At 42.6% G+C, this 20,701-nt stretch overlaps 2 protein-coding genes across 4 annotated transcripts in view; one reads left to right on the top strand and one right to left on the bottom strand.

Moving 5' to 3' along the window:
- Window positions 1–20,701, top strand: part of Dip-C (dipeptidase C) — a 557,142-nt gene that overhangs the window by 123,033 nt on the left and 413,408 nt on the right. For 2 of the 3 annotated variants that reach the window (XM_065221940.1, XM_065221939.1), the window contains exons 4-7: window positions 6,239–6,300; window positions 6,372–6,416; window positions 16,991–17,705; window positions 17,774–17,932. In XM_065221940.1, the coding sequence (XP_065078012.1) occupies window positions 6,239–6,300; window positions 6,372–6,416; window positions 16,991–17,705; window positions 17,774–17,929 (978 nt within the window). In that variant the 3' untranslated portion in view covers window positions 17,930–17,932. Of the gene's footprint in view, window positions 1–6,238; window positions 6,301–6,371; window positions 6,417–16,990; window positions 17,706–17,773; window positions 17,933–18,011; window positions 18,050–20,701 lie in introns of all 3 variants that reach the window. The other variant, XM_065221938.1, reaches the window with a different exon arrangement.
- On the bottom strand, window positions 6,882–9,425 carry LOC135701134 (FAST kinase domain-containing protein 3, mitochondrial-like). Its single transcript, XM_065221835.1, has 2 exons — window positions 8,042–9,425; window positions 6,882–7,984 (listed from the first exon to the last, which is right to left on the bottom strand). The coding sequence occupies exons 1-2, from the start codon at window positions 9,242–9,244 to the stop codon at window positions 7,100–7,102; spliced, it is 2,088 nt and encodes a 695-aa protein (XP_065077907.1). The 5' UTR covers window positions 9,245–9,425; the 3' UTR covers window positions 6,882–7,099.

Below are 20,701 nucleotides of genomic sequence, written 5' to 3'. Positions count from 1 at the left end.
ATTTTCTTCAGGAAAATTGTGGGAACTTTTAGGAGTTCTGATGACTTCAGAAAAGTACAGTGAACTTCAGGGAAGTCAAGAGAATATCGAGGAAGTTTAGAGAAAATCACGAAAAATTTGATTTGATTTTTGGCAACCAATTTTCATCTCACTTTATTCAACAATGGCGGAGGTCACCCACAATTTTGAGTGGATCTCTTCATGATATTTGTTTTAGACATCAGCATGATCAGTTATCATACTGAAGTTCTACAACTGCCCAACAATTAAACTTACTTCTCCCAGGTGTTTTGCCAGATACTATGTTGCTCAGAAATTATTCAAAAGACCAGGTTATCATAGATCTCCAAAAATCCTCAAGATATTTCTTTTAGACTTCAACTTGACTGGAGATCTTATTTTTTCCCCTTGATTTGTTTTCCGTACTGGGTACCAATGCTACCGACGCCAGGATCCTATCTATCGACACATCAACTTATGGATCGGGGACCAACGGCTTTACTTCCCTTCGAAGGAAGGCGTGAGCAGAGATTTTATGCCTCAGAAAATCCCAACGGCGCCAGCAGTGTGATTAGTTCTACGGGTTTATCCGTAGATCTACGGATTTTTAGATTTACTACGGATCTACGGATCTACGGATTTCTAGGTTTTCTAGGTTTTTAGGGATTTTTGACCGCCGAAGAAATTTTACGGATTCTAAAAATTATGGCTCACTCCCCGCTCATCACTTAAAAAAAATTGGAATGACTGTTTTAAGAAAATGGTCATTAAATTTATCAATAATTAACGCAAAAGAAACAATTTCACCTATCTTAGTGAATACGGATCGTACTCCATGCAAAACTAACAACACTGGGCGCCAGTTCGCGTTTGGATTTCAACGTTAGCAGTTCAGCTCGTGCCGTGTTCTGTATGTACATTCTTTCCGATGTCAATCGTACAAGGTCTGGAGCAGCAGGCAGCTTGCTGGTGTTAGAAGCAAAAATGTTGTAAACATTGCTGAGCAAGCGAATGACGATGTCACGGCAGCACAATATTCCATACTGCGAATGGCAGACGTGTCGTCACAGAAAACAGCTGTTTCGTGTAAAAAGATAAACATAGTGATGGAATACGAACACCACTAAACTTTTCCACATTTCACTAATACCAATAAGCCGGTTGGGCCAGACCTTTTATAGTTGACATCGCATTCTTTCTTCAATTTATCTGCTGCGTGCTGGCGTTCCGCCTCCCAGACGAAAGGTGCTTGTCGAATGTTGTCGTCGTCGTGTTTGTGCGTTGAGGTTGTGTTTCAGAAATGGAATCGCAGGTGCTATGTGACCGATATTAGACGGCTTTTATATTCGATCGCTGGAGTTGTCGGTTCTGATTTCGGCGCTGATGGCGAGCTGATTCGGCCGGTGAGGAGGTGGTGCTGCGTCTTACAGACTGTGTACTGGCGAACTGAAGCCGTTGTCTCGCGAGGTCCATCTAGTTGGAGCAGTTAGCGTGTGTTTCGTGGTTGATGGTGAGGAACGAAAGGCTGTTAGTGCTGTTCTTAAAACCGATTAAAGAAGTAGCGGCAGCATATCTATGGGCGCTCTGTGAAATCATCGTGATGTCATGAATTCCTTTGCAACTTCGGGTGAGATCTTTCATTCCATTATTATATGAAACATTAAATGCTGGGTACAAGACGGTCCACCAGGGCACTCGATTGAAGCGAAATGGATGGGGAGAGTGGAAATTCCAACTCCTTTTCTTTAACATTTCGTGAAAAGAGGGCGGGCTCTTCCTCCCAGTCATTGGGATATCCTCCTGTTGGATGGCCTGTTTTTTGACCGGTTGTATTATCCTGTTGTTGAAAGGAGATTCTCATGCATCCCGTGGATACACGTGGGCGATATTGCCCACGGATTCACCCGCATCGTTTTTGGCCCTTCATACAATGGCAGGATGAGTACAATTAGATGTTATTCAACTTGATCAAGTCGAACAGCTAGGATAGCCCACAGTCTACCGACAGTTGTCTTGCTACAGTGAGTGGTAGTTCCATATAATATCATACCATATCATCCGAAAATCCCGACGGGACCGACTGGGATTGAACCCAGGCCCTTCGGAGTGAGAGCAATCACGCTTACTACTACAGCATCGGCGCCGCTTCAAGATCTTATTCGTTCAAATACCAAATTGCTCAGAAATTAATTTAAAGGTCTCCAGGTGATCATAGATCTCCAAAAAGTCCTCAAATTACTAGTTCAAGACTTCAGCTTGATCAGGTATTATTCTGAAGATCTCAAATCACACATCAATCCAAATCATATCTCGCAGATATCAACTCAAGATACCACACGGATAGAAATCTCCTTATACCTTTTGGCAAATTTCTATTGCTGATTATTCATAACATGTATAAATCAACTAATAAGCAGACGCATTGCAAAAAGTTAATGAAGTTCATGTGTCAAATGAAATGTATAAGCGGTCACACATACCTTTTATGCATTCTTATAGGACCTATGTGGTTTGTATTATGGAATGTATAAGGCTGATGTTTTGGCAAAAATGTATAAGTGAAACATATGAATAAATTAATTGATTTTCGTTTCGTGCAGGTTGCTCAGAAATTATTCAAAAGATCTCCAGGTAATCATAGATCTCCAAAATATCTTCAAGATATCTGTTAAAGACTTAAGCGTGATCCGGTATCATTATGAAGATCTTCAACTGCCCAACAATTCAAATCACATCCCCAAGATATTCTCAAAGATTATTGGTTGTGTGCGACTTACCTTGCAAAGAGCTGGTTCGAAAGTGAGTGGAGAGCAATCATCTACCAAGAAGGAGGGTTGCTGAAGCCACCACTATTGGTGGTGTCAGCACTGTAGCCTACAGTTTTTATACTATGTTTATATGTGCATTGACGACACGTATGCGTTAAAAATGTTATGTGAATAATCATTAATGAAACTTGAATTTATGATGATTAGCTTGTCTAATTTAAAAATTAATATAATACATATTTAATTCCTACATGTACGTGCTTGTTGAACATTTATCTCGATTATTTTGCCTTATAGCGTGGCATCAAACATCTATATGGACGGAGCATAATTTCTCAATGTTTGCATCAGCTGTCTTAGATTGGCAGATAATCGAGCCAAAGACCCAACAACTTTGGCATCAAGCAAAATGTTGGTGGATGACGTTTATGCCACTGAAGAAGTGGTGGAGAGTTGCCCGTGTGTGTTTATGAAGCGTTGCCATAGAGACCTCTGTTTACCAGCATTGAACTGTTGCGCTTACAACGGAGGACACCTTGCTGACTCGTTAAAATGCTGTCCAGACTGGATAGTTATAACATGTTATAACGGTTGTCAAATAATTGCAACACAGAGTTGATGGTGGTAGCGCTATAACATGTTATAACTGTGTAGTCTGAACGTACTATAAGCGTCAATTTAAGACCTGCTTACACTAGCGCTAATATATGCCACACAAGTTGCTCAAAAACTATTTAAAAAAAACCCATAGCATAATAGAACACCTTAAACACCTCAGAATGTTTTTTTTACGATTTCAGATTGATCAGGAATCATTCCAAAATCATTCATGTGTTTTTTGATCTCCATAAACTCGTCCGGATATTTTTTCCAAAGTGTCGTCCGGATATTTTTGTCAAAACTTCAGGTTGAGCAAATACTATTGTACTGAAGATCTCAAACTGTTCATCAATTCAAATCACATCTCTCGGATATTCTCTCATGCTGCAAGGTGGCTCCGAAAATATTGCAAAATCCATCAGATCAGAGATCTTTGTTTTCTAGGCTGCTGGTTGATCTAGAGAGGGTCTAGTATAAGAGAGGAGCGAACTGGTTGGTTTTGAGCCAAACGAACTGTCAAAGCCAGAGCCAACCGAGCAGCGCCTACCTTGATTGCATTGGCAGTGTTACTGGAAACCATCAAGGCATAGGTTGCCAAGGCAGTTTGTTTTCAATCCGCTCCTCTCTTGTACTAGACCCTCTCTAGTAGCGCATTCGTTTATTATCGGGGTTAACACCAGTTCCAACCCAGTGCAAAACCGAACTTTTTGTCAGTGTGAACCTCAACCTGAGCTAGGTTTTAAAAACAAACGAGCAAACTGACGTTTGTCAGAAAACAAGCAGACCCAATCTTGATACCCGATCCAGGTTGGAACTGAATAATAAACGAATTCGCTATAGGTTGATCATGTTTTATTCTGAAAATCTTCAACGTGCTTCAACTATTAAACAATTCAAATCAAATTTTCAACTATGCACTGAATCACCTGATATGGTCCCTCACAACTCAGGATGGTATGGTATGGTCACCTTAGGATGCCTTCGTCATCTTGCCTTTCTATTTCACTTTGTTTATCTCCATCTCTTGATGAGAATACACCGTCAAATTCCACAGGAACTTTCGATGGCTTCATCTAAAATCTTCACCTCCTCCATCAAAAACTTGAGGAAAATCAGTCGGAACATTCGTTGACAGCATCTGGAATCTCAACCAGTTATGGAATTTTGAGACATTTTGTGCGTTCGATGGTCGCTTTTTCCCTCGAGTTTCATTTTCCTCGGTGTGTTTTACAAACTATTTAGGCTGCACGGCGAACGAGAACGACCCAAATTTGAGTTTAGTCAACTCATAAATCACATAAAGTGCAGGAACTCAGCGATGAGTAAATTTACCTCATGTTTTCCCAGGTTTTTCCAGAAAAGTAAAGATTGGATTCACTCAGTCTATTGGTACTACTCCGAGACTGAATCAAATTTTCGTCAATTTCCTCTTTTTACGGCAGATTTTTTAGGTTTTCCACAGGAAACCATGAGACAAATTTACTCATAGCTGAGTTCGTGCACTTTTGACGATTATGAGTGAACTAAACTCAAATTTGGGTCGTTCTCATTCGCCGTGTGTGTTCCATTTGGAGAATAATTTTCACTTCAATTTGACAGATGGAAAATTTTCAAGTAATAGTACACGGCAAATGAGAACGACCCAAATTTGAGTTTAGTTCACTAATAATCGCCAAAAGTTCAGGAACTCAGCGATGAGTAATAATCTTCTCGAACATCGGACGATCAACAACAGAGTGATTTTCGAACATTATAATTTATTTTCGAAGTGTCAAATGTAAGTGAAAATTCATCGAATGCCATAGTTCAAATCCATTGGTGCACTTCCATTTATTGAGGTTCTCAATTAAACGCACTAATCAGGACAATACTGCATTTTTAAACAAACATGAGCTTCTGATTGTAGTAAACAAACATCCAACGCCTTGGCAACGTGACCCGACTCAAATCAGACCATATTTCGCAGACAAAGGCATATACGTAGTAACTGTATCGCATTTGACCTAGCCCAAGTCTGCTGCGGCAATCCGTTCAATCGATCAAAACAAGCAGGATCGACATCATTGAGTGTGCCGAGTTATAAAGACTTGACTGTATATTCAAATTACTAGCGAGTAGGTGCTGACGCCAAAGCATCGGCTACGAGATAGCGCAAAAGCGCTCCTTCATGTAGAAATCCACGTTTCGATGAAATCCCTTATCAACGGAGGACGGAGAAGTGCAAACTTCAATCTAAATACCCAACAAAGGCGCATTGCGTCGCATCGTTTTTCGCAATGTCCGATGGCACATGTTCGGACCGAACGGACTTCTGTTTGATAACAAAATTTGCGTTTCCCCAACTCGTGATGTATGATGAAACAGACACACCTTGTTGCGGTCTTTAGGTCCGTTTGTATATAATTCAAAAAGTGAGTCGTGCGCCAATCTCAACCGCCGGCGCGTCACTCGTCAACATCGTGGGGACGTCATTGGCGACAGACTATAGTACCTACATACAACAATCATGAGGTGTAGACGGCTGTAATTGACGCTATCACGGTGCCTGTATAGACAATTAGAATTGATCTAAGTAATAGGCATACACAAGGTATCTGCAGACCGCCAATCAATGCGCAACGGATGGCAATATAGCGATGATTGCTTTTGACGCGCTGTATTGTTCCCAGACTGACCTTCGATTCGGATATTGGGAAGAGACTTGGCAATTGATAAACTGTGATTAGATTAGGCAAACACATGAGCTGAAGCATGTGGCTTTGAGATAAGATTAATTCACTTTAATTTTATTTTCAAATCCACTCAAATGAATTAGGTAGATCTTACATAAAACTTTGCTAATTCGATAATATTCTATTCTTTCGTTATAGTGCGGTTCAAACAGCGATAGCGGATTGGAAGCGAAACCGGCCAACTTCAAAGGAATCGAAAAGTAAGCTAGTGTTGAAGTGCATTCAATGTCGCACCGTTCTGGAAGCTAATTCTTTTTTTTTATGATTGCAGGTTCGTCGTCGATTCGGATATTCTCTTCCCGGTGATTGCCGAATGGTAAGTTCTTAAATTATTTATCAAAACGTTGATCGTTGAAATTTAAGGCGCACGTTACGTTCATCGTGCGACTCTGACTACTTCAAACTATGAGTTTGCTACGTTTTACGCCTTGTTGATAGTGACAAGACTCGTGTTGCATTTTTTAGGATTTCAAGCGAAATCCGACCCAATTTTGAGTTGATCTCATCGGCCTAATACGAACATTTGGATGGCATTGTACTCGAATTTCGATTCACTATGTGGATTACCCCCGTCTCCCCTATCCTGAGTTGACCACGACTATACAAATGCTCTGAGGTAGCATTTGGAACCGTATTCCATAACCATAAACCAAGGTACTTGGCGCCTCCATTATGGGGTAAACATTTGAACAATGGATAAGCCGCCGCATGGTAAGATTACAAATTTCATGACTTCTCAAATCCTTTCAATTTAAATCAACAGTAAGCTTAGTTATCGGTACCAGCTGATTGCTTTTTATTTCAAACAATTCAAAATCACTATATGCGCCTAATAACACTATGTCTGTAACATTTAAATGACACACATCGAGTTTATTCCAAAGCAGTCAAGTGTAGTCTTGTGCAAGCTATTGTAAGATTTATATTTATCACAATTGTGTATTGTAAGTACCAAGCAGTCTTGTTTTCGCTCTGCGAAAATATGCGCCATGATTCGACTCAATCCTCAGAACCGCTGTCCACGGGCGTTGCCTTCGGTGCGGGCAGGGCATTCAATGCTTGCTGCATCCTCTCCACCAGGTACTTGAGGAGCTCCGCCGGATGGACCTTCAGTTTGTACAACGTATCGAATCGTAGCGTAACCACTCGCATCCCCAGTCGTCTCAGATGGCGAATGCGCATCGCTTGCGACCCGATCAGGTGCTCTCCGTTGCTGTTGAAATACTCCGGCAGGAGAATCAGCACCGCAATGTTGACGTTGCGTTCCTTCATCGTGTTGAGGGAGAAGATATTTCCCATGCCGCACGGGTGGAAAATTGCGTCAACGAGGTACAGCTCGTTAACGGGCAGATGCTGGAGGATGGTAAACTTGGTCATACAATCCGACCCGCCGGCTATTTTCTCCAACTCCGGGGTGATGTAGTTCACGATTCGTTTGATTCGACCATCGTGGAATAGCGATTTGGCCGAGTGGTCCCGTGGAAGTAGCGGACCATCGTAATCGTTGCATTCCAGTGTGAGACTTGTGTCGAACACCTTGAGCATGCTTCGAACCCGGTCCAGTTTCTCCGGTCGGGTTCGAGCGTGTAGGACGTCTAAGAAGTAGGGATTGAAGATTCGGTTCACGAAAGTCAGCGGATAGCGCTCCAAGCAGACGTAGCAGAACATGATATCGATGATTTCCATCGGGTGGATTTTGGTAAAGTTGAGATCCAGATACATGTCCAGGGTCTCCCAGAATTTATTGCCGTTGACTGGCTCGTAGTCGAGATAGCCGAAGGGGCAGAAGACGGCGCGCAAATAGCCGGGATCCAGATTTTGGTGGTTGGCTATGAAGAACTCGCTGCAGCCATTTAGAATGTGAGGATTCCTCAAGCGGAATACCTAGAATGGGAAGAAATCAGATTGACTAGAAGGAATCAAGGAATCCATAGCTCTTACCTGGCAGTGTCGTAACAAGGTAACAATCAAACTTTGCGAAACGATCTTAACGCCCTTGGCCTTCACGTATCGTTCAATGGCTCGCTCAATTTGATTCTCGGAGTATCCCAAATTGGTGAACGACTCCAGCACCGCTTCCAGCTGGTCCTCGCTTACGGCATGAATGTTCGTATTCAACCATCGAGCCAATGTCTGGGTAATCCTAAATGGAGACAACTTGCACGTCTCCAAAGATTGCAGCACATCAATCGTGCTGTTTGGGGACATTTGCCACCAAACCGAAGGAATCCTCCGCTCCAGCACGTTCAACACCGCTCTTCGGCTAACCTTCAGGTACGGCAAAATCGCAAAAACCTGATGAATATTCTTATCGTCGATCTGCTTCTCCTGGTCGGCTATTCCACTCCAGAACTTCTCCACCATATCGTACCTCCTGCACTGGGTGAGACTCTCGATCGCCTCACAGCACTGCTCAATATCCAATTTGTTCTCCGAGCATCGATATACCAACTCGTTACCCAGCATATCAATCGTCTTGACCAGCTCCATATAGTTCCTCAATCCATCCAGCACTTCCAGAACCGTACGGTTATCCCCTCGATAGACGATGCAGCTAATAATCTTCTCAAATTCCTCGCTGCTTTCCAAATGCTTCAACTCCAGTAAATTCTCAATTTTCAAAATCTTCTCCACCGCCCGTACAGCTACTTCCGGGGTAAATTCCTGCTCATCCAACGATTCCACCACCAGGCAAACTCCCTGTGCTGTTAGACAGTCCTCGATCGACTTTATAATTTCGTCCTGATTGCTATTGTTTGCATTTTCATCACTCGACTCTTGATCAACTGCGCCATTCTCTTCCTCCCCCGTTGCAGCAGCAGTTGTCGCCACTGCAGCTGGTGGTTGGCTATCAATCACTGTATTCGATATAAAAGCTGCAAACTCATCCTCGGCAATCTTCCGCACCACCACCGGCAGTTCCTGGATGTCACAACCCTGTTGCACCAGAATCGTCGTATTTCGCACGAATCCTTTGCCTCCACCACTGCCGTTGTTGCCGCCCTGGTTTCCGCCGCTGGATCGACCTCCCGTGCCGCCTCCCTGCGACGAGAACAAGCAAGCCCTAGCGAAACTCGGCAAAAAGTACTGCAATCCGGATCCGGTCCGGTAGAATCGCAACGGGCTCAGCATACAGCGGGACATTTTGCTCACACTACACTCTAATTTTACTAAAGTATAAGATCCGATTTGCACAACGATTTAGCACATTTTTAAACCTGATTTTTTCCACTGAAACTTGCTTTCACATAACCACCAGCTGATTGTGAAATTAATCGATAAACCGAACAAAGCGTGCTGGTTGATGCTCTTCGAATTTCGGTGCCAAAACAGAAAGGAAAAACGGAAAACAACACGACGATGAATGATGACAGCGAGAACTACTGTCATCGATGTTGGTGGGAGGCCAGGCGAACAAAACCACAAAACGAGACCAGCCAGCGCTTGGTGGGTGGTGGGTGGTAAACAAAACAGGGTGGCTCGCCGGTTTCGACAACAGCATTATCAAGGTTTAGCAAAATGGTGGGAACTATTATAGTGGGAACGATTGATTATTTTTTGCTGGGGAACGATTGATTTCTTTATTCCCGTGGTCGTTTTTCCTTCACGGATAGAAGTCCCGTTAGGCCGTTTGCAATGCTGAGTTTCAAAATTGTTTCAAGCTACTCGACAGTTGTAAAATTTGAAACTGTCAAAAATAAAACTGCACATGCGCAACGCAGAGTGTGTTTCGTATATACATATGTGTGCTAGGGGCATCCCACTCTAAACTTTAGTTCCAATATTTATTAAATTGTTTTAAATATCTCGTAAGTATCGCTAAGTATGTTTAAGTATTTTGTTTCTAGGTTTTATTTTCATCGTAGTAACGTTTGTTTATGACCGGCTGCTAGTGCTGTGTTTGTTGTTTTTTGCTCCATCAGTTCGATAATTTTAGTCGCGTGATCTGATCATTTTTAGAGTATACAATTAGTATATTTGAAATGAAGTGTGAATTCATTGTAAGGGGTAAGTATTTCAAATCTGCCTACAAAAGGATATTACAAAATGTATGTTTTTCAGTGATCTAAAATGTGAAAATGAAATACACCAAGTCTTTTTGGGGCCTCCCTTAGCTCAGTCGGTAAAGGCGCAGCTACAAAGCAAGACCATGCTGGAGGTGGTTGGGTTCAATTCCCGGTCCGTGTCTAGGAATTTTTCGGGTTGGAAAATTTCTCGACTTCCCTGCACGGATAGAAATCTCCTTATACCTTTAGGCAAATTTCTATTGCTAATTAGTCATAAAATGTATAAGTCAACTACTAATCAGACGCCTTGCAAAAAGTTAATGAAGATCATGTGTCAAATGAAATGTATAAGCGGTCACACATACCTTTTATGCATTCTTATAGGACCTATGTGGTTTGTCTTATGGAATGTATAAGGCTGATGTTTGGCAAAAATGTATAAGTGAAACACACGAATAAAATAATTGATTTTCGTTTCGTGTGGGCATAGAAGTATGATTGGACTTGCCACACAATTATACTAATGCAAAAATGGTACAGGCATCGAAAGCTCTCAATTAATAACTGTGGAAGTGCATCTAGAACACTAAGTTGAGAGCACGCAATAAGCTAATATGCGATATGCAATAAGCTTGAAATGCGAAGAAGAAGAAGAAGAAGAAGAAGAAGAAGTCTTTTTGATCCATTTTCTCTAACATCAGAATCCTAGAAGACGAATGTGGAACCAAAGAGCTTTAAATGTGAACAGTCCCCTACAATTAAAGAACATTTAATTACTGTACAGTCAGTCTAGCGTGTTCATCATATGGAAGTGATTCATATTTGTGCAAGAATGTATGTTGTTGTTGACTGTATATATTATGAAATAAAAGCTGAACACAATGAAACTGTTTATTCTCAAGACTACTAAACATTTAACAGACTAATCATAGTTTACCAAACCACCGAATCTATAAATAACAATAATTTGAAAATAACATTGAAACATGGAAAATGGAGCATTTTTGTAAGGTTATCGTTCAGCTCATTAACCCATTCAATGAGCATGCCCCCAATATCGCCACATTTTTTTTATAATCTGTGACGTAAAATCATTGTAACTATCCACAAGAAGCAAGTTCAAGCCTCTAAGGGAGCATCCATTAAGTACGTCACGCTTTGGGGGTTGTTAAAATGTGTGACAAGCAATGCATTAGGTAGTGGAACAAAGTGACGAATGGGAAGGGGGAATACATTTTCTCTAATTTTGGCGAGGAGTGCTTAATACATGCTTTCCAACTCAATGGTTCCAACACTATTGGTTTTTAGGGTGAAATAATAGATTTTCTTTAAACGAACCTTTAGGACCATAATTTCCGCATGGGAATGTTCAAAGTAAGCGTCTGTAAGAAAAATATCAGGTGAATTGAATGTTATGATAGTCAATTTTAATAACCGTTCAAAATTTTGTTCTGAACCGATTTTTCGATTTGAACTTGTCTAACTTGGCGACCTTTATGAGCTTCAAGTAGAAGGGCATCGTATGGGGGGGAAATCCATGAGAATGTTGTTCATTTCTGCGGCTCATAATGCTACCGAAGCTATGAGACTCGGCTCTAAGGATGCCACAAGTTCCGATACCAGCTCCCATCAGCTTAAATGTTCGTAGTCATTATCACAGGATCAAGATCCTAGTGGGTGAAAACTTCGGTGAAAACCTCCGTGAAAACTATACTTATAACAAGATAGTCATTTCCAGATCTGTATTTTGAACGATACATTTAGAGCAACCGTAACGGTCGTTGTCATTTGCGCGACTATTTTAACAGTGCACAGCGCTCGCATTTTAGTTTAGTCACTCTTCTCCACACCGGTCGCTGCTATCGCGGTTATCAATTTACTCGCCGTAGTCCGTACCGGTAGTGAGCATTTTGACATTTCTACGGATAGCAACCTTTCTCCCGCGCTACTATCGCGCTGCTAAATTTGGTAACGCGCTTCTCACCGAGAAGCCGACTGCTATTTTAGTTACTCGTATGGCAACCCCCGATACGGTAGCTGCACTATGAGGGCTGCTAAAATGAGTTTAGCAGCGTACCGTTACGGTTGCTCTTAAACGAGCAATAGTCGAAAGGTTCCAATGGCCATCAGCATAGCTTCCTCCTGGGACTGGACAAAAGAGTCACGTACGATACGGTCAGTGGCTTGTAGTTAATTCTATTAATATTGAAACTCACAACTGTTTGACACCGGGACTTCTGCGCCGTCTCTGAAGGGGACGTGTCTACATCCCTGACTGCTGGTCTAAGCCAGTTGGCAGTTGTTGGGGTGGACACCAAAGGCCTGTTATGCTCCCGGGCCTCCGGGCGTTGGCGAGGTAGGGAGAGTTTTCGGAATTATGAGAAGCTTTACAAAAAGGGTTAATTTAGGCTTTAATTGAATGGTTTTATTGATTCAATGGCGGGTGGAAGGTGAAACACTTACGCTGCTGCAATGTCTATGTCAAGCTGCCGATCCTCGTGGCTATCGGCGGCTGTAGTGTGAACTTATCCTAGATCCTAGAAGACCACGGACGTTTGCTGTCCCAGAGGTTGCAATTTCAGTCTCCGAAAGGCACACTATCACCAACAATCAATACGAAACTAACGATTTTAAATTGGCTCACTACTTGACTAGCCTATTGGTCCCAAGCAAACGATCATCGTACCCCATTCTAGTCGAAATTCTACTATTACACAATGTTTGTTTTGATTCGTCATGTAAGTTTGACAGATAAAATGAGGGGTTAGTGGATTTTCGAGGGGTGAATCGATTAGCTTGGGACCAAAGAGAGTACCAGAGCTGTGCCAAAAAGTTGAGCACGTTATTTCTGGACCTTCTAGTCTTAGAGTTACCTCTATGCTATCACCGCCTTATAGGCTCTTCACACACGACCTTCCAAAAGTGCACTCTAACAACGTGCCTCACGTCTCTGAACCCCATCCAAATTTCACCAGATCTACTCTGTTCCACAGCTCCAGACTCACTGACCTTCTCTCCTCTTCATCATAGCTCATCCACCACCCTTTTGTTATGCGTTTTGCTCTATCCGCTGTTCAATCGTGGCCCTCTTCATTATGGGACACTGAACACTGTTTCTTTTCCTATCGTCTCACAATTATACGCAACGAAAAACTGTTACCCGATCGGTAACAATATAATAAATGTTAAATGTACACAAAATCAGATAAGATTTGAATCCAAACGTCAGATAAACAAACAAATGAAATTTGTTTATAGGCTATAGCAACCGAGCAAACAAACCATCGCTAGATATTTCATGAGTATTTCTTAAGTATTTATAAATATTCCCAGGTATCTATAGGTATATCGATAGAAATACAAAGTTTAGAGTAGGATGCCCCTAGTATGTGTGCGTGTGCAAATTTTGTTTGCTTCGGTGATTTTAGTACGAACGGAGAAGGAGATTCTTATTTAAGAATGTTATTATTATTATTATCTCTATTTAGGAGATTTTCAGCAACATTTAAGAATGTTTACTGGAACAAGATGATTACAACAACTTAATCCAGTGTCAGGTAACGAGTTCAAACTACGAGAAAGGGTTCCGGACGATTATTCTGTCGAAACATGCAGGATAGTCACTGAACCACACACTACTAAAAAGTCATGTAAATTTCGGTTCCCTGAGACCGACACATGTAAGCGGGCCTTTTGACATAAGAATCAGTTGAAAGAAACGTAAAAATCAATTCAATCAAACGTTGTCTTCGTCGACTAGCTGATGTTTCGGTTTGAGAACACTTAATTTTACATGAAATTTTTGTTTACGTTCTATGATTTACGTCCAATATGGATTACGTCTCGTGTAAAAGTAGTTATTTCTAAGTGTGCAGGATGTCTTGGAAAAAATATCCAGGGATGTATTTGGAGACCTATGGGCACCTTAGGGTCTTTTCAAGAGGTGGTCACTCTACACACTTGTGTGCCGCAGCTGTACCGGTGCCAAGTGCCAAGAAGTCATTGACCTGACTTTTGATTGCTTGTGAATAATGCCTTGTTTGGCAACCCGGTATTTTACAGCTCTTGTTTTTGTTTTGTTTTGCAATGTTTTCAAAAACGACACGGACTCCAGTTGGGTTGGGACTACACACTGGACGCATCCGTCTCCGAGCTCCGTTGCTACACGATCCTTCCATCTTCGGCGGAAGGCCGACCCCGCACAACGAACGTCAATCATTAGTCAACCAACTCTTTTGGGAGCCCGCGGAGGAAACGGATTTGCTCCGAATTTTTCACCGGCCGGAACACACGTCGGACTGATGATCGACGCACCGCTGACCCAAACCGGACGGAGCCAATTTTCCAAGCAGACCTACTTGTCAGAGTCCACCACCCCAATAAACAAATACCATAAACGAACAATAACCCAAATAGTCGAACTTTTCCACAAATGGTTTGGATGATACCCGAAACACGTCGTTAAGCAAAAGAACCATAACAAAATTATTAGGGCAACCCGTACACTCTGCCGGACAATTCAATCAGCTTCAAGGTCTACAGCGCTTCCAAAACAATCGCTCACCAGGCCAGCAAAAATAGCATTCTCCACTTCTTCAATACCCCACCCGTATGCCGTCCAAGGATCTGCGGCTAACTGCATTCACCACCAAGGACTGCCACCCGTCGTAAGTGCGAATGTTCCCACTGAAATCGGAAAGTTCCTCCTCCGGATTGGTCGAGTTCCCGAACGTAGCCCTGGCGGTGAACGCCATCATGAAGTGCAACCACAGCGCGATCAATCACAAATGCACAAAACTCCCGTTCATTACGAAGCTGTCAGTTGGAAGTGCAAAAAGGCAGGAGTTAAAATAGTTTGTTGAACTATTTGAGATTTTGCCAAGACGGTCCTCCACCATTATATGTTGGACGATGGAATGATTGGTGTAGCAGTCACCGCCATGGATGTATGCGAGCAGTTCGAATGGTCGGATGGTATAGTTTTTGTTTGGTTGTTGACTTTCCGATTAAAACTGAAGCACCGCTTGTCGTGACCGGCCCAAGATTTCCAGCGTCGGCCACGGCTGCACGGATGTGGCTGCTTCCAATGCTGCTGCTGCTTTAACATTTTAACACATGCACACTGCGCAGGCGCAGAAAAATTTCAGTGTTGCCAGTAACTTTAAAGATCATAAAAATTGTAACCATGGGTGCCAAACAACGCCAATGACTGCACCCGGGTGTGCCCAAGTTTGAATTTGGCACACTGTGTAGAGTGACCAATCCCTTGGGTCTTTTCAATTAATACAGCTGATTTCACGAGAGAATCTCTGAGAGACGGTATTTGAATTGTTGGACAGCTGAAGTTCTTCAGAATAATACTTGATCATCCTGAAGTCTTAAAAAAATATCCTGATAAGATGTTGGAGACCTGTGAGCACCTGAAGGTTATTGCAATAATTTCTGAGAAACCTGGTCTCACGAGAGAATACCTGATAGACCTTATTTAAATTGTTGGACAGTTGAATATCTTTAGAATAAAACTTAATTATACTGAAATACTTTAAAAATATCATGAGAAGTTATTGGAGACCAATGAGCACCTGAACACTTTGCAAGTTTAAAAAGTCCATTAATGGTAACTTTCAGTACTTTTATTAAAACTTCAAAGTTAAAGCATTAGATGGTTGCCTTTGTCCAGTTCGAACGAAATCTTGAACTTTCCTCGTGAAAGAGCCCATCAGCGGCCGCACAGTGGAAACGGACACAGAATCAGCGCATTTCTTTCATTATGCCCGCATTTGCTGGATGTCCTTGACTGCCCCGCCACTTCGTTGAAGTCGCTGCTTTGAAATTGCCCAGTATTTTTCGATAGGTCGAAATTACGAGCAATTCGGAGGATTCATTAGCTTGGGGAAATAATCGATCTTGCATACCACTCTAGAACCACCTTGGAGTAGTGACAGCTGACCAAATCGGTCCAAAAGATAACTTTGCCCCTATGCTTGCGGATGAACGGCAATACACACTTTTTCGGGCATTCTTCGATGTGATCTTGGGATGTCATCGTCGAGGATGTGACGAATGGTTCCGTTTTCAGGCCACAACTGCAAATCGCTTGTCAAATCATGGCTTTCTTCGCGAACTTGTCGGCAAACACGAACATGAATTTTCCCGGCACATCCCCACGTCCAGTCGCGATGTAAAACTTTTGACCAGGAAGCTGCTTGAAATCGAGTTTGACGTATGTTTCGTCATCGATCAAAGTGCAGCCCTTGTGTTTCGTCAATACACGGTCGTTCAAGAGTCTTGCACGCTTTTTGGCCATGGAATTTTGCTTTATGTGCCGGTTCTGATGTTTACTGGCTTTGTACGAATTGTATCCTTCCCTGGCAAGGCTGTTCCGCACTGTTTGAAAGTTGGCGCTGTACCTTCTGGCCACATCTCAGATCGAAAGACCGGAGTTGGCTTTAACGCACCTCACTCAGGGTTACCTTGTAGGTTTTAGCACTCGGCAAACTGTTGTTTTCGGCATCTTCAGCACTATAGCCAGCTTGGAACCTGACCACACCAGATTTTCCAGTTGTTTTGTTTGTGCACAATATTTTTTCTTCTTTCGAGTTCCATTTGACGTTATTTCTGAACGCAATCGACTACTTTGATCAAACTTGCACCAGTTGTTCTCTACAGAAGTGTAAACAGACCCCTGTCAAAGACTTTTCAGTTCCAATACTAAAGGCGTGCTAGCAACGCGCGAGGGGCGTACCAATTTACTTTTAGTCAGCCTTTATTACCAAATGTTTCATAAACTCGCAACCAACTTCTCACCTTTTCATTTGCAAATTTAAATCTTACCACCAGAAAACTAGAACTCACAATGTGCCATCCCCTTCCTCTATTCCAGTCGCGTCATCAAGTCCCCAGCGGAGGCGGACGTGCTCCGCTACGTGGCCAAGGTTTCCTCGGATGCGCACAAGCAGGTGATGAAGAAGATCCGCCCCGGCTGGCACGAGTACCAAGGAGAGGCCGAGTTCCTGCACCATGCCTACTCGGTCGGTGGCTGCCGTCACGTGTCGTACACGTGCATCTGCGGAGCAGGTTCCAATTCGGCCATCTTGCACTACGGCCACGCCGGTTCGCCGAACGATCGTCTCATCAAGGACGGAGAAATGTGCCTCTTCGACATGGGAGCCAACTACAATGGCTACGCGGCGGACATAACGTGCAGTTTCCCAGTGAATGGGAAATTCAGCGACGACCAGAAGTTGATCTACAACGCAGTGCTGGCTGCGAGGGATGCCGTTTGTGGAGCTGCGAAAGAAGGTGCTTCCTGGGTCGATATGCACCAGCTGGCCAACAGAGTAATGCTGGCCGAGATGAAGAAGGGTGGTTTGCTTCAGGGCGAAGTGGATGACATGATGACTGCTGGAGTGAATGCCATTTTCCAACCGCATGGCCTGGGACATCTGATAGGGCTGGACGTTCACGATGTCGGTGGATATCTGCCCCATTGCCCGGAACGTCCCTCTGAACCCGGTGTCAATCGTCTGCGTATGGCTCGTAATCTGATGGCCGGAATGTACGTCACCATCGAACCGGGATGCTACTTTATTGAACCGGTAAGTGCTTTAAGGTTTGGAAGTTCCTTGGAAAGGACTATTTGATTTTGGACTTTTTTTTCCCGTAGTTGCTCAACAAAGCCTTCGCCGATCCGAACTTGAGCAAGTTCTTGGTCAAGGAGCAGATCGATCGCTTCCGCAACTTTGGTGGCGTGCGTATTGAGGATGATGTTCTTATCACCAAGACGGGAATCGAGAACTTTACCTTTGTGCCGAGAACGTAAGTGGTCTAAACCGAGGAATTTCCTCTATTGTTGTTGAGATAAGATACTAGCTAATAGTTATTTGTTTATTGTTTTATTTCAGCGTCGAGGAAATCGAGGCATGGATGGCAAATTAGAAGAGTCAACGAATGCTTCAATAACCCATTTGAAACAAGTATACATATTCAACTATGAAAGAGGTTTGAACAATATATTATTATTTTCGTTACAAAAGATGTACACACCACACCTATGAAGATTGTTAAGCAGATTTATTAAAATATTTGATTTAATTTTGAATACATATTAAGAACATTTTGAATGTTTTGTCCGAACGACCCTCATTACAAAACTGTAGCAACAATGAGAGTCTTAACTCATCATCATCATCCGTTCAATGATAGTCATTTTGAGTGCCCAAGACCTCGCTGATAACATCCGGTTATGTTCTGGGAACCATTGGGGAAGTGGCCAGTTTCTGACTAGGGTCAAAATCCTTGAAAATTCAGTGGAAAATTTGAATGATGTTTAACCAAATGGATAGTTTCAAGCCCTATTTACATTTTTTGCAAACCACAGGTTGCAACCACTTCGTTTGTGTTGCAACTATAGACACTGTGGGCCTTATTACGGGTGTCACTGATGTAAAAACATAAACATACATGATAAGATAAAACATATCTAGCGGCCAGTTCACATTTACCTACTTTGGACTTAGAGTATAATCACAATAATATTCACCTACTCTTGGGTATAACTGACTTACTTTTGGGTAGAAAGCGAATTTTCAATTCCATAAGATTTGAACACAAGTAAATGAAAACTACTTTGACTCACTTTGCCTACTTTTGACTTTCTGCAATAAAGTGTCGAGATGTGTGAAAATAATTACTTTTAGGTACTTTTTTCTTACCATGTACCCTTTAGGTTTGAGTGCTGGAATCATTTTTGGACCGGTCGTGTGTAACCGAAGTGTACAAAGTGTGGCTTTGAATTAATCAACTACTATGATTACATGACATTGGTTGGCCTTGGGAACTAGGCGTATGATATGTTTCTGTATAGAAAGGGATGTCCTTGGGAGGTGGTAGATCGTTAATTTTGGCAAATTGAATAGAAATGTAGTAATGGTGTCACTATTGGATGATAAATAGACATTCGACATATTAATAAAGAGCTCTAGAGAATAATAATTGCAGCCGATCGTGAGAAGGCGTAGAGTTTCAGAAGTATACAAGTTCGAGATAGACTGTGCATTTGAAATCGGGGAAAATTGGCTGAAAAATTACATCCTATGGGAATAATTATACGCAAAATCAATGCGCATCGTCCGTGGCTCGCGTTCGGTGTGGAAAAGTCAAGAAATTCGTGAAATTTGAGTGTGAAATCTTGCGATTAATATCTCGTCATTCAAGTCCAAGAAAAGTGGATGTGACTAGGAAGCCATTTTGGTTTTACCTAGAGCAGGGGCTAAGAGAAGAAAGTGTTTTGTACACATGCGAAAAGAAGAGGAAAAAGTGGAATAGTATAGAGAAACAGTAAAATATCAAAAATATAAATTAGTTCATAAGTGAAGAGAGAAAAATAAAAAAAAAATATTCAGCAACAGGCAAGGAGGACCTATCACACGGTCACAAATACCAACCAAAATCGTCAGAAAGGGGAGTACTTCGGGTGGCAATCCCGGAACACGGAAAGCGTTGCAACAGGGACCTAATGCAGTGGCGGTGGAGTTATCGGATGTAGCGTATCTGGAGCCCATTGATTTTGAAAAAGAAGTGGCAAAACATCCAGCGGAGGTCGGTCGGATTTTATTCGACGCAGGATTCAAAAGCTTCAAGGAGATAACGAAGATCGGAAAATTCAAGTACAAGGTTGAGCTGACTAGCAGAGAGGACTATCCAAAATCGTCAAGGTTGGATCTGGAGCATAAGAACCTGAAGTCCTTCCTGCCAAACAGGAGCAAGGAAACGATATCTAGATAGAGCTGGAATTAGGGCGTAACAGCCTTTGTAAACAATGACTTCTCTCGTTGATTACTCGGAATTCAAGGCACGCCTGCACAAACCAACACATCCATCGGGAAGGAGAAGTCTTTTTCTACTCGATGGTGATGTCGATTTACCAGGGAGAGCCATGGCTTCCGAGAAATCATCGAGAGAAGTCATTGTTTACAAAAGCTGTTACGCCCTAATTCCAGCTCTATCTAGATATGCTTTTTGACCAACGTTCCGTTGAATTTCGACGCTAGCGATTTGAAGGACTTCGTAGTAGCGGACACAGCGGTATTGAAGGTGGAAAGAATAAAGAGAAGGGGTCGAAACCAAGAGCTGGTAAACACCAAAAACCTGAAGATAACGGTACAAGGTTCCCGGGTACCGGAAATGATCAAAATCTATGGCTGCAACTTTCGGGCAGAGTTATTCATCTTCCCAGTTAAGCAATGTTTAACATGTTGGCGTTTTGGGCACACAGCAAAACATTGCCAGCGTAGGCCCAAGTGCCAAAGTTGTGGGGAGGCACACGAAGCGGGAGAGTGTGACAGGCAAACGAAGTGTTTGAACTGCGAAATGGATCATGTTGCAGGTGACCGCAACTGCCCGGCCAGGAAAAAGAGAGAGGAAATTGTACGAGTGATGGTTAAATCGAACATCCCCTTCGTGGAAGCAGCGCAGCGGGTTGAAAGTACAAATCAATACAAAATTCTTGAAGAGGACGATTTCCCGGAGCTAGAAGGAATGGATTCAGCAGAAGAGGAAGGTGTAGGAAAGAGAACAGGAGCAATTCCGAAAA

Source organism: Ochlerotatus camptorhynchus, unplaced genomic scaffold, assembly GCF_037179485.1.
Source record: "Ochlerotatus camptorhynchus isolate MF236.1 unplaced genomic scaffold, CSIRO-AGI_Acam_v1.1 ptg000150l, whole genome shotgun sequence".
In the NCBI taxonomy this organism is placed as follows: domain Eukaryota; kingdom Metazoa; phylum Arthropoda; class Insecta; order Diptera; family Culicidae; genus Ochlerotatus; species Ochlerotatus camptorhynchus.
The sequence above is the reverse complement of the archived record's forward strand: the minus strand, read 5'-3'. Positions and strand labels throughout refer to the sequence as shown.